Source organism: Lactuca sativa, chromosome 4 (assembly GCF_002870075.4).
Source record: "Lactuca sativa cultivar Salinas chromosome 4, Lsat_Salinas_v11, whole genome shotgun sequence".
In the NCBI taxonomy this organism is placed as follows: domain Eukaryota; kingdom Viridiplantae; phylum Streptophyta; class Magnoliopsida; order Asterales; family Asteraceae; genus Lactuca; species Lactuca sativa.
Window position 1 is genome coordinate 1,799,225 of NC_056626.2, and position 14,781 is coordinate 1,814,005.

The following is a 14,781-nucleotide window of genomic DNA, read 5'->3' on the forward strand; positions in this document are numbered from 1 at the left end:
TTATTTACCACTTTGTAAGAAAGAATTAAAATCGCAAAGGACACAAGACATGAATAGAATTATAACCATAATAATTGATATTTTTGTTGAAACTTGAAAGGAATAAAGACAAATCGCAGGGAATTGCTAATTGCCTCAGTGCCGCCCATAATACTTAAATGGCCCACCCTCTTAACATTATTGCCTAAACTTACACCAACATGCCAATCTCACAGATACGCTACGATACGTTAATTGACCTCCCCCTTTTCATACCATCTACATCATCATCAACAAATATGACATCAGGACTCCGATATATATATATATATATATATATATATATATATATATATATATATATATATATATATATATATATATATATATATATATATATATATATATATATATATATATATATATATATATATATATATATATATATAGAGGATCAAATCAGAACACGTAAAAGGTTGAGAACGCGAGAACAGATCTGGACCATTTAAATCTTTAGATCTAAGGTTATCATTAAACGTGCGATTTATGGAAAATTCTAAACTTACTGGCATTAAAGTGTAACTTTTAAATGGCTAGAAGAGTATATTAGGAATTGCAAATTTACCTATTTCCTAAAATTTCTCACCCTTTCTCTTCTTTCCTTTGATATTCCCGTATCTTTATCCCCCCTCTCTCTCTCTCTCTCTCTCTCTCTCTCTCTCTCTCTCTCTCTCTCTAGGGTTTCATAATAAATCGCTTCCCTCTATGAATTCAATTCCATTTTCTTTCCTCCCTTCAGTCGGCGATCTAACACTAATGATCGTCAATGTGTCCCGCACCCTAGTCGCCAAAATGGGTGATACTGATAGTAAAGACGAGAGGCATGAAGCACCACCATCTGGATCTGCGGTTCGTGACGATGCATCTGAATCCTTTTGTTATGCATCGGAAGATGACGAAGAAACCCAAATACATTTGGGTTCCAAAATTAGCATCAAAGAACACCTCAAAAAGGATAAGGTCATCCCAAAATTAATATATTATCGGTGTCTTCTAATCCTTTTGTTTATATTCTCATTCTCATCACATCTTAATTCTTTCATGTTTCTTGATTGATTTGACTTTGAATCAGAATCGTTCAGTTTGTAAATCATATTTTTCATCTGAATCATATATGCGTTTAAATCATTTGCTAATTCATGATTTGATTTCAAATTAATTTCATGTTCTTCTTTGATCAATTCCAAAATTTTTGTATAATTTTTCAATCTCAATAGTTTTTTCTTAATTGTGAAAATCAATTTCATGAAGTTCTGATTTGTATGAGGTCTCAATTCCATTGACTAATTTCAATTAGTATTTCTCATCATTCACTGAGATATGAAGATTTACCAATTATTGAATGATTAGAGATTATGTTGTAAATTTTTGTTGATGAATGACCGAGATTAGATAAAGAATACAATGGCTATTGTGAAATTGGGTGTTTGATCAGAAAAATGGTTTGGATTCAAAATTTGAAGAACACAATGAAGAACTAATGAAGAACAATATGAACGAAAATGAAGAACATGAAAGAACTTGTTGAAGTTGGGTGTTTTTTTCTAATATTATAGGTAGTAAAAGAGAAAGGGAAGTTTACCTCATTGGAAGGAGAATCCAAACTTGATTGAAAAATTTTTATATTCAATTCCTTCACCAGCGAAGCTTCAAGTATGAATACCATCACCATTTAAAAATCAATGTTAGCCTTCGACCATTAACACTTCAGTGTCAAATTCTTTAATCAAAAAAGAATGTTTGATTATGTTCGTTATAATCATTTATGATTATAAATATTTTTGTCCATGTGATTAGAAGATACCGATAAAAATCACTTATGATTATAACTATTTGCAAGATAAATGATTAGATGATCAGTTTTAATTATTTATGATTATAACACCGTATGATTTTGCTACCAATCATTCATTTTAATATTTTTTGTCGTATTATAGTATTTACATAATATTGTCATTTTGTAGATATTGATCAAAGAAAAAAGAATGTTGGAATTTTTTTAGGTATCACTACTGCTGACACAAGCTCACGAGCCGTTTGATTCAAACAGAAGAATAAGGCTACAACCGATTCAAGAAAATGGTTGACACAATGATGAATTTTGCAATTTTTTCCATTGAAGTGGTTTAATCATTACATAAAGGTGAAGAATTTGAGCTAGAGGAGAATGAAAAACTACATTATATTTTGGTGTATTCATCTATGATAGAATGCGTATTTAATTATAAATAGTAGTGTATTCATGTGTGAATGAGTGTATTTATTTATGATTAGAGGTTTGTTAATTCTTACACTATTTTTATTTTGTATTTATTTATGAGTACCAGTGTATTTATTTGTGAAAAACAGTGTATTCATGTGTGAATGGTTATTTTTATTTATGAATAACATTGTATTCATGTGTGAATGAAAAAAGGCATTGGGTTATTTGTAAATTGATGTATATTCATTTGTGATTGGAGTCGTATTAGGTTTTTTGAAGAAAAATTTTGTTTTTAAATACAAGTATTTTGATTTGGGATTGGATTTCTATACATTTTTTTGAAAAAAAAAATATGAAATTCAAGGAAAAAAAATTGATTTTTTTTTTCAGTTTTAAATTAAATTTTGGTAAAAATGTTTTTTATATTCCATTAATAAGTAAAATCAAAAATAGAATATTTTTTTTTGTTTTTTGGTAACTGATCCTAAATTTAAGGGAAATTGATTGAATTTTATTTTATTTTAATTTAATTAAAATATGCAATTACTAATATACCCTTGTATATTGATTGGTCCAGAATTATTCTCGCGTTCTTAACCTTTTAGGTGTTCTCATTTGATCCTTTCCCTATATATATATATATATATATATATATATATATATATATATATATATATATATATATATATATATATATATATATATATATATATATATATATATATATATATATATGTTCAGGTTCATTTGAGACCATTCTAATTTTGTGAGACCGTGAGACCAAATCTAAAAATAATTTTAAAATGCAAAATAAATGGAAAAATCCAAAAATTCTTTTTTTAAATATTATTTTCGGAACTTGAATTAACTAAAAAAAATAAAAAAAATATAAAAAAATAAAAAAAATTTCTTTTTTTTTGAAAAATACGTGAAATATTCTAATAGTATATTACACTGACATATTCTAAAAAATAATTTTAAAATGCAGAATAAATGGAAAAATCTAAAAATTCTTTTTTTTAAATATTATTTTCGGAACTTGAATTAACTAAAAGAAATAAAAATAAATTCCATTTTTTTTTGAAAAATACGTGAAATATTCTAATAGAATATTACACTGTACATATTCTAAAAAATATTTTTAAAATGCAAAATAAATGGAAAAATCCAAAGATTCTTTTTTTAAATATTATTTTCGAAACTTGAATTAACTGAAAAAATTAAAAAAATTAAAAAAAATTTAAAAAAAATAAAAAAAATGCGTCTCACGGTCTCACAAAATTAGGTCGTCTCACATGAACCTAACCCTATATATATATATATATATATATATATATATATATATATATATATATATATATATATATATATATATATATATATATATAATATATGAAAAGTTAAAGACATAACTTTATAAAGAAAAATAAAGATATTATTTTAAAATTAAAATTTAGTATATTTATGATTAAACCTTAGGTTTGATATTTATTTAACCTTATTAACCAACTTATATTCATTATTATAAAAACACTACAATTAATCACTTTTAACTATTTACAAAATATTCTTTGGGTTGTTTAAGTTAAACTAAAATTTATATTTAAGTTGACTATGTAATGTTATATTCAAATTAATAATCTATATACTTTATACAAATTGTTCCAAAATTGTATCTTTAAAATGATAATGAGTTACATCCAACAATATATTAAAACTAATAAATTAAGTATAATATATTGAAAGTTAAAAAACATCACTTAATAAGTAGAAGTAAATATATTATTTTAATATTGAAATTTAGTTTATATATGATCACTTTAAATTTGATATTTATTTAATCTTATTAACCAACTTATAGTTATTATTAGAAAGAAATTGAAAAGTTATAGGAGTTTCAAATTAATGTGGTGAAAGGAAAAATGTTTCCTTTATTATATATATATATATATATATATATATATATATATATATATATATATATATATATATATATATATATATGAGGGTTCAATTGAGAAAAAGGTTGTTAATGAGAGAATTCTCATCCATTTATTTTTGTCGCAAAACACTTAGGCGTACCGACGGAATGGGTAACAGATACATATGTGTTTTCCAACTAAACATGTTTCCTTAAAATATGCTAATCATTACCTTAAACTAAACAAAAACATATTTTTTTGTTTTTGTTTTTTTTTTTTTTTTTTTTTTTTATTTTTAGAATGTTATTTTTATCGAAAACTTATTTTAAATATATCAAAATTCATAATTTTTTATTCTCTATAAATAGACATCCATATTGATATAGTTTTAAGATAAAATAAAAAATGTATTTTTTTAAAGTTTCAGTTATCGTTATTTATAAGTGAATAAAAACGCATCATGTTTTTGTTACAGTATATTCGTTATTCACTTATGAATAAAGCGCATGCTTCACTTTTTTACAATTTAAGTATCCTTTATATCTGAATATAACACGTTATAAAGTTTTCTTACCTAAAAATATATATTTTTTACATCATCTTTCGTCACATGTTATATTTATATATGAATTAAACATGTATTAGTTGTCTTCATATGTTATATTCATATATTAATAAAACATTTCTAAGGATTTTGTTGCAGTTCATTTGTTATTCGTATATAAATAAGTAGTATGTTAAAAAAACGAAGTGTTTTGAAAATTTGAACTACTTATTTATATAAGAATAACAAATTAACTGTAACAAAATTATGATAAATGTGTTCTTCGTATATAAATATAACTCGTGAGGAAAGTCAATACATGTTTGATTCATATGTGAATATAGCATGTGACTGTGACTAGAGTTGATGTAAGTTGTAAAGAGTTTATTTAAGTTGTAAAGATTTTATTATATGTTATATTTATATATATAAATGATACTTAATCTATAAAAAAATTAAACATATTTTTTATTCATAAGTGAATAACGAATGTATTGTACTAAAAATCTGATGCATTTTTATTCACTTATCAACAACAATAGCTGAAAATATAAAAAAATAATTTTTTTTTCTAAAAACTATATCAATATGGATATCTATTTGTAGAGAATAAAAAATCATGATTTTTGGTATATTCAAAATCATTTTTCAATAAAAATAGCTAAAAAATTAAAAAAATGAAAAAAAAATTATGTTTTTGTATATATTAAGGTAATGATTAGCATAGTTTAAGGAAACATGTTTTGTTGGAAAACATATGTGTATTCCTTTGCCATTTCTGCTGGTACGATTGAGGCTTTTTGCGACAAAAATAAATGAGTGACTAAGAATGATTCCCCCATTCTCAACCTTTTTTATTTTCTCAATTGAACTTACCTTTATATATATATATATATATATATATATATATATATATATATATATATATATATATATATATATATATATATATAGATTTAGGTTATTTTGTTTTTACTAACTATTGTATGTCAGAATGCACAGATCTGGACCAAATGATGGAATTAATCAATGAACCTGATTTGAGAGTGTATGATATTACAATGGGATAACATGTACCATATAATCACAAAATTTTTAGCAAAAGGGTATTACAATTATAAAAGGAAATTTTCGGATTTTTAGGGATAATTAATTCTCCTAATTTTAAAATTTTGATTTTTTTTAATTAATTCAATTTTAATTCTAACGTAATTTGTAAACATAACTTATTTTATTTTGTCAGAATATTTTTTTGTTAGAATGATGCTCTTTAAGAATTTTATTCTATTAGAATATTATTGAATAATAACAAAATTCTTGAATCCGATGTTGAAAAATAACAACATTCTACTATATTCTTATACATCCGAACATAAATACAAATTTATGCATATTCTTACAGACTAAAAGTCTTATACATTTTAATATAATCATACATATTCTAAAAGAATATCAACAAAAATGAATAAAATTCTTAAAAAATAACAACATTATTAAAATGTGAGTATGATCAAACTTTATTCATTCTTAAACATTATTAAAATAACAACATTATTAGGTCTTCAACTCATTCTTCCTGCCATTCCTATCACAAATACAACAAAAACTAATAATGGTTAAAAACATGTTACTTGCAATTAACTATCACTTTATATATTCTGGTAGAATACATGGAATATAAGAGAATACATAGAATATATTCTGGCAGATCTAAGTTGTGAGAAGAATGAAATTTGAAACCCTAGATTTACTTGCATTTGCTGGCTAAAATCTCAGCATTCTATTGTATATTATTCTACCAGAATATAACATTTTTTGTTGAGTATTATAACAAAATAATATACTTGTTGCATAATATTCTTAAGGAATGAATCATCTATCTTTCGATGCCAATTATCAAAGTTTCATGCCTCGAATTTCATCACAGTAGAAAGAATATGGACTTTTGTATCCCATAATCTACAAACTGGATTAATCTTGTAGCTACGATTCTCAAAATTTCTGGAATAAAACATAAATAATGGTTAGGAAATTATTCAATACTTCTATTGGAAAGATTATAAATGTTTGATGATATGTCAACAATATAATTGAAGCTGTAACTAAGCTACTGAAAAAAAAACAATTATGTGTCATATCATGGAGTTTAATTCTTAATAAAAAATTCACAAATTACAACGAAAACCATCCAACATAAAACATTCTTAAAGAATCATTAAACTAAAAGCACAATTATAAAGTAAAATTCTAACAGAATGTATATATGATATAGAACGTACACATTCTGTTATGAACTATAAAATTAGATTCATTTTCATGCTTACCGCCACATAATTTCCTATAATTTCTACACCTCCATTTCCACAAGGGGTTGCATGATGCATGTTAGTTTCAATTATCAAGTTTATTGTCAATAAACCTTCATGTATCCGACAACTCATATGAAGAGAAATAAATACCAAAAATCCTATGAAAAAGTAGATTCGTTTGAAAACAACATACATTGAAATAATGACAAATTCGTAAAAATTGGTAAATATTATGTCTGTTACGGGAATAAAGTAATCCTTAATACAATTTATTATAAAGGATGATCAATTCATAGAACACAAGTCTTACCTCGTAAACGTGCTTTGAGTGTTCCTATATAAAATCCACCTTTCAAATGTGGAAGCAAGAGGGGATTTAAAATCAAAATAAATCAACTATGACCATTCATTACAATTAAATTGCATTATAAATTAATAAAAAAAATACTTAGTTAAAAGTTAAAACCAACAGTATTGAAACTCACAAAAGCCAATGGATATTCCCTTTAATATATCAAATCCCATGACAATTCTTTAAATCGTAGGGCTTGTGCTAAAGAAATCTCATCCATAATGACACATGTATGGAACAAAATATGACTAAAAAAGATGTCCGCTTATCAACGTCGTGGCTGAAGATGAAAGAATGAAATTGAAGTAATAACATGAGTATCAAGCCAATCAAGATAGGATACCATGAAGTGTTCAAAATTAAGTATAAAAAGAACTAAATCAATCGACGAAGCATCATCAACCGTTTCAACATAAAGTAAATGGGATAATGACTTGAAAGGGTAACGAACTTTCGACTTTTGTCACATTTAGTCACTAAACTTTTTTTCGTTATCTATTTGCCATTGAACTATTGTAACTGTTCACATTTTACCCTTATGACCGGCTGTTGCTGGTCATAAGGGTAAAATGTGAACAATTTCAATAGTTCAATGGCAAATAGATAACGAAAAAAAATTTAGTGACTAAATATGAACAAAATCAAAAGTTTGTTTCCTTCTAAAAAGTTCAATGAATAAATGTGAACAAACTTCCTCTTGTATTATGTTTTAGCAAATTATTTATTTTTGTTAAATTGTAGCAACACTTGTTGATGAAGAAATCTATGAAATAAAAAAAAAACAAAACCCTAAAAATATATTTAAAAAAAACAAATAACCAAAACCGAAATAAAAAAACCAATGGTTTGACATTTTCCAAAATAAAAAATCAAAATTTCCAATCTGATTTTGGTTTTACAAAAAAATGAACCATTCTCACTGATGTGAATTATGACCATTGGTTTGGCATGTGACATTTGTGACATCCCATGAATATGTAGTTACAACATCGTCTGAACTTGTAATTCATAGTAAGGGGTTTGAGTATCATCGCATGAATACGTAGTTACAACATCGCCTGAACGCGTAATTCGTCACCTACAGGTTATGGGCCTACTGGTGTTTCCACTTGGTTGTCTAGAATAGTCCATGGTCATCATCTATACTCTGGTAGATGACTACATCGTCACATTGCTGGTTAAGGTTATGGTATCTCCTTTCATCCTACATCACATATTCATCATCATCTATTTACCTAATTATCATCACATTTCTATCATCACCTATCTCTCATCATTTTATTTCATCACACACCAACTATTTCATCTACCCATGTTTCATCCGCAACATATTTTTAGATATAAAATAAATATACCGTTTAAATCTTTTAAAACAGGTATAAAATCGTTCATCTAGCATAGACAACAAGTATTCAAATAATATGCACACATAGCACGTAATTTATATAAAATACTTCATATCCATGTGTAAGATGAAAGTAACTATATATACCATAAAAATCCCATAAATGCTTCCTAACTTCGAACCCCAAGGTTTACTCTACTAAATCTTCATATTCTCGGCTCTCTGGACCTAAAAGGGTCTAGATCTATCACACCAAAAAGCTCAAGATAGCTCTTCCTCTCACTCTACACACTGAAGCTCGCTAGGGTTCTCACTTATGGGAAAGGTAGTCGCAATTGAAGGCCATAAATGCCTTTAAATATGGCTTGGGCCCAAAGATTTAGGGTTTCTGCCAACAGCGTAGACTCGTCGAGTCGCCTCACCGACTCGTCGAGTCCATTCATTAATCCGAGTCATCAGTCGCGACCTTACTCGACGAGTTGAGACGTCAACTCGTCGAGTCTCTCTTCTTAACTCAAAAGAAAAATACTTAAATTATGATACCTGGAAATCCGGATGTTACATTTTGTTTTTTTATTTCATAGATTTCTTCATCAACAAATATTGCTACAATTAAACAAAAATAAATAATTTTTCTAAAACATAATACAATAGGAAGTTTATTCACATTTAGTCATTGAACTTTTTAGAGGGAAACGAACTTTCGATTTTGTTCACATTTAGTCACTAAACTTTTTTTCGTTATCTATTTGCCACTAAACTATTGAAACTGTTCACATTTTACCCTTATGACTGGTAACAGCCGGTCATAAGGGTAAAATGTGAACAGTTTCAATAGTTCAATGACAAATAGATAACGAAAAAAAGTTTAGTGACTAAATGTGACAAAAGTCGAAAGTTCGTTACCCTTTCAAGTCATTATCCCAAAGTAAATCAAAAAATGGGCTGATGAAATACATATGGAACAAAAAAACACATAAATTTTGGAGACTAGCAATAAGAGCAAAATTCGAATTCAGAATCAATTTATATAACATTGTGACTGATATCGTTATTGTTAAACCAATAATCAATAAAAAAACCATAATGGATTTTAGAAATCACATACATATTGAATAACAGTGGCATAGGGTTTTGAAGATACAAAAGGGGTAGAGGATTATACTAGTCTGTGACGCCATCATCGCCGGAAAAGGGGGCCAACTCCGGCCTTATCTATTTTTTGTTATCAAATATTATTTTAGTCGACTGTCTTCCTTGTTTCTCTCGGTCCGGAGTATGTGTTGGTGTTTGGGTGGTTCAGTCGACGGAATGGGGGTTTTAGGGTTAGAGATGTTGGTTTTGTAGGGTTTAACTAATTAAGGAGAGATTAAATATTTTTTTTACCATAATTAGATATACAAATTACCATTATACCATTTTTTAATTTCTTTAATGATTTATTATTTCCTCAATTCTCATTGGTGCATACATGCACACAATAGTTGCTAGAAACATTTGAACATCTCTCTCTCTCTCTTTCTCTCTCTCTCTCTCTCTCTCTCTCTCTCTCTCTCTGTATATATATATATATATATATATATAGAAAAATTCAAATAGAGGACCATTATTAATAAAAGAACCAAAGAAGCAACCCAAAACATCGACATTTAAAGCGGTCAACGGCAAAAGGAATGGTTGTAGAATTTTAAATGGACGCAGATGCATCGGATTATAACAAAACTCATTTCATTTTTTTTAGTTTAATTTTTTTAGGCCATGCTTTTATCAAAAAAAAAAAAAAAAAAAACCGAATATACCATTGTTCGTGATTTTTCGTCATCTTTCCATAGAGATGTATTTTGATATATAAAAAATGATTTTTTTTTTCAAAAAATTCATTTCATTTTCTTTGTTTGTTAAAAAGTATATCTATTTTTTTATAGAAAAAAATAACAAATATATCGAAATTCATACTTTTCGGTACTCTTTAAACATAGATTTATATTGATGTTAAAAAAATCGATATTTAAGTTTAGATTCACATTGTGAACCTGTTTAGATTCACATTATGAACCTTCTTAGATTCATAGTGTGCATAATAGTAAGTCAGATTCACAATGTGAATCTGAACTGATCGAACTTTTTCACATTGTGAATGTTAAAAATTGAACTTTTTACAGTTTAGATTCACAGTGTGAATCTACACTAATCGATGTTTTTTTAGTAGGGGTTGATGTTTATTGAGTATAAAAAATTAATATTTTCGGTATAATTAGTTTTTTTTTTTATAAAAATAAACTTAAATATAAAAAAAACTAACAAAATGAAGTGAGTTTTTTTCGAAAAAAAATAGTTTTTTATCTATCAACATTGATCTCTATGGAAAGAGGACGAAAAATTGAGAACAACAGTATATTCGGTTTTTTCCCGATAAAAAATGTGGCATAAAAAAAATTTTAAACGAAAAAAGAGGTGAGTTTTTTGGTAAGGAGATGGATTTTTTGGTATAATCCGGTGTGCGTGCGTCCAATGTACAAGTGTACATCTACTTCCTTGACAGTTGATCATTATGATTTCCGACGCTCACGATTAGTTCCTTGGTTCTTTGTTAATTAATTTTCTCTATTGAACATCATATATATATATATATATATATATATATATATATATATATATATATATATATATATATATATATATATACATGGTTGTAGAACTCGCTACTCGGTACCTACTCGGCCGACTACCGAGTAGCGAGTACTCGGGAGTACTCGGATTCGGTAATTTATATAGAAATATTTTTAGGGAAATTATATATGTCAAAATCATAAGTTAAAACCATAAGTTGAATGAAATATATAACAAAATTAGATACATGTGAATACATAAAAACTAAAAAAACACACAATGGTCCCACTTCATGAATAATTATTGAAAATTTAAAATATATATATATATATATATATATATATATATATATATATATAGTAATAATCGCATATGTGTGTGTTAAATAATAAATCATTAAGTATACTATACATATTAATCATCGAGTTAGCCGAGTTTTACAATAGTGTTCGCTTCAACAAGGGGCCGATCGGGGAATACTCGATTTTTGTAACTCGCCTCGGTAGGGGCCGAGTAGTGAGTACTCGGACAACTCGGCGAGTTTTACAACACTATATATATATATATATATATATATATATATATATATATATATATATATATACATACATACATACATACATACATACATACATACCGTGCGATAGACAAAAATGTATATTTAATTTTTTTTTAAATATCAAATAAATAATAAAAATAAAAACATAGAAAAATCACCTAAAACTTTGACTTTGTAATTTTTGATACAAAAACATCTTTTATTTTACAATAATCAATATTTTACAAAAAAAAAATAAACAGCTTTTGATGCTTAAAATTAATAATCCATTCAATCTTTCTTTAAGTCATGATACTTCAAAGATATAACTTCAAGAGTTTCAAAGACCCTTGTAAATGATTAGCCTTTTGTTTTTTTTTTTTTTTTTTTTTTTTTTTTTTTTTTTTTTTTTTTCGTTTTGTATTTTGAACACCTGATCAAGGAAACATATTGAAAAGTTAAAAAATATAGATATTAAAAGTAACCAAAAAAATATACAACCTAACCAAAGTTTTTGTTTTTTTTTCTCTTTCAATATGTCAAATGATCTCATAAATCAATCTTAGAATCAGAAATAAGAATCCATTTCTAAAAAACTGCTATCTTATAGCAAGAATGAAGTAATTATATACCTTTTGATGTTCGAGAGAAATCAAACTCGCCCAAATTATATGGTAATTATATACCTTTTGATGTTCGAGAGAAATCAAACTTATGCCTCCTGAAACAAACAACAAAAAAAATGAACATAAATCAACAATTGGAATGAGAAAAATGATATCAGAATTACAAAAAGTAAGAATCCAAAAATCAAACTCACTCAATCCAGAAACTGAAAACCTCACAAATCTTTAGATTTTTGGTGTTTTTTTCAGAAAAGAAAATAAAACTCAGAACACATTGAAGATAATCAGAACTTGGAATGAGAATAAGGGAATCAGAATACGAGAAAAAAGAATTTAGTAATCGAACTAATCCAATCAAGAAATCGAATACCTCAAAAATAGTTTTCGGTGTTTGCTTTAGAAATAAATATAGAACTCAGAATATAGTGAACAAAAATCGAAACTTGGAATATGAGAAAAAAGGAATCAGAATAATAGAAAAAAGAACTTACAAATAGAGCTCACCAAATCCACAAATCTAAAACCTTACAAATCTTTAGGTTTTTGGTGTTTGCTTCAGAAAAAAGAAATCGAAATCAGAATACAATTAACACTAATAAGAAATTGAAATGAGAAAAGGGAATCAGAGAGAAATAAGAACCTATAATTAAACTCATCTAATCCGGAAATCGAAAACCTCATAAATCTTCAGATTTTTTGGTGTTTGCTTCATAAAAAATCGAACTTAGAGTACAAGAACTGAAGGTTATCAGTGATCAAGTCTAGGTTAACCACTACAAAGGCACAAACACCTAATTAACACAAATCAGAACTTGGATTATTAGATGTAGAAACTACGTGTAGTATGTTTAAGAGACAAGTAGAGAAACTAGAACAAGAATGAAATAGATATCCATAATAATAAAAATTTGAAAACGTACTCAGTCAATCAAGGCTCCTTGATCTTCTACAGATTGTGTTTTTCTAGAGCATCCATAAGTTTGGCGATTGCTATTCTCAAGATTTTAGGATTATTTGACACCCACGCTCTTATCTGTGAACTGTTTCCTCCCAAATGCACGCAGACGCTGGTATCAAACAACTTACTGGACTAAACTTTGGCCTAAAGTTAGTATATATAGTATTACTTAATGGGCCAGATTTATGCTCCTCTTTCTTTGATGCCCTGGGCCATAGCCCAACTATCAGACCTGTATATACCTAAGTTTGGCGATTACTATTCTCAAGATTCTAGGATTATTTGACACCCACACTCTTATCTATGAACTGTTGCCTCCCAAATGCACGCAGACGCTGGTATCAAACCACTTACTGGACTAAACTTTGGCCTAAAGTCAGTATATATAGTATTACTTAATGGAACAGATTTATGCTCCTCTTTCTTTGATGCCCTGGGCCATAGCCCAACTGCCGGACCTGTATATATATATATATATATATATATATATATATATATATATATATATATATATATGTGTGTGTGTGTGTGTGTGTGTGTGTGTGTGTGTGTGTGTGTGTGTGCGTGTGTGTGTAAGACCAGTACTGTATATTATACGAGTTGATTAAAAAAAATTAAATATTAAAAATTAAATAATAAATATTTTTTAAAATAAAATTTTGAAATAAGTAATGAAGAAACATATTAATTGTAATTTACTATCATATTTATTACATTTAATACTTTACATATATAAATAAAAGTATTATGTTGGTTTTTAATTTTAAAAATTGAAAAATCCATAAATTGACATGTGGATATTATTTATTTAAAAAGTATCACAAAATGACAAGTGTCAAAACTCATGAGAGATTGACATGTAACAAAATTGATCTTCATTTATTATAGTAGATACATATGGAGATGTTTAAATAAGAACAAAAAAAGTTAAGAACCCTAAAAACCATATTTTTAAATGTTTTTATTGAGGGCATTTTGGACAAATCCAATATTTATATTGTATTAAACAAATTCTTTTCATTTCCAAGTTTACAAACTACTTTTCACTTGTCATCAGACCACTGTTTGACCGTCGTCGGACCATCGCTAGACTAACATTAAATTTAGTAACATTTTTCTGGTTGTATTCACAACTTAATAGATTAAACATTATAGCCCTTATTTATTTGGTATATATTTTTGTTTTTCCTACCAAAAGATACAAAATTTTAGTAAAAAATAGAATTATGTGTTGAAAAAAATCAATTTTCTTTTTCCTAAATTGTAGATTTCTTCAAAAAATATATCGTGTATAAGAAATATTCACAATTTAAAAATACAATATTCATAGTTTAA

General features: G+C 26.6%; 1 protein-coding gene across 1 annotated transcript; it reads left to right on the forward strand.

Moving 5' to 3' along the window:
- The first annotated feature begins 651 nt into the window (after positions 1-651).
- Positions 652-2,432, forward strand: LOC111889845 (uncharacterized). The gene is made up of 2 exons (XM_023886003.3): positions 652-999; positions 2,043-2,432. The coding sequence occupies exons 1-2, from the start codon at positions 745-747 to the stop codon at positions 2,124-2,126; spliced, it is 339 nt and encodes a 112-aa protein (XP_023741771.1). The 5' UTR covers positions 652-744; the 3' UTR covers positions 2,127-2,432.
- Positions 2,433-14,781: the final 12,349 nt, after the last annotated feature.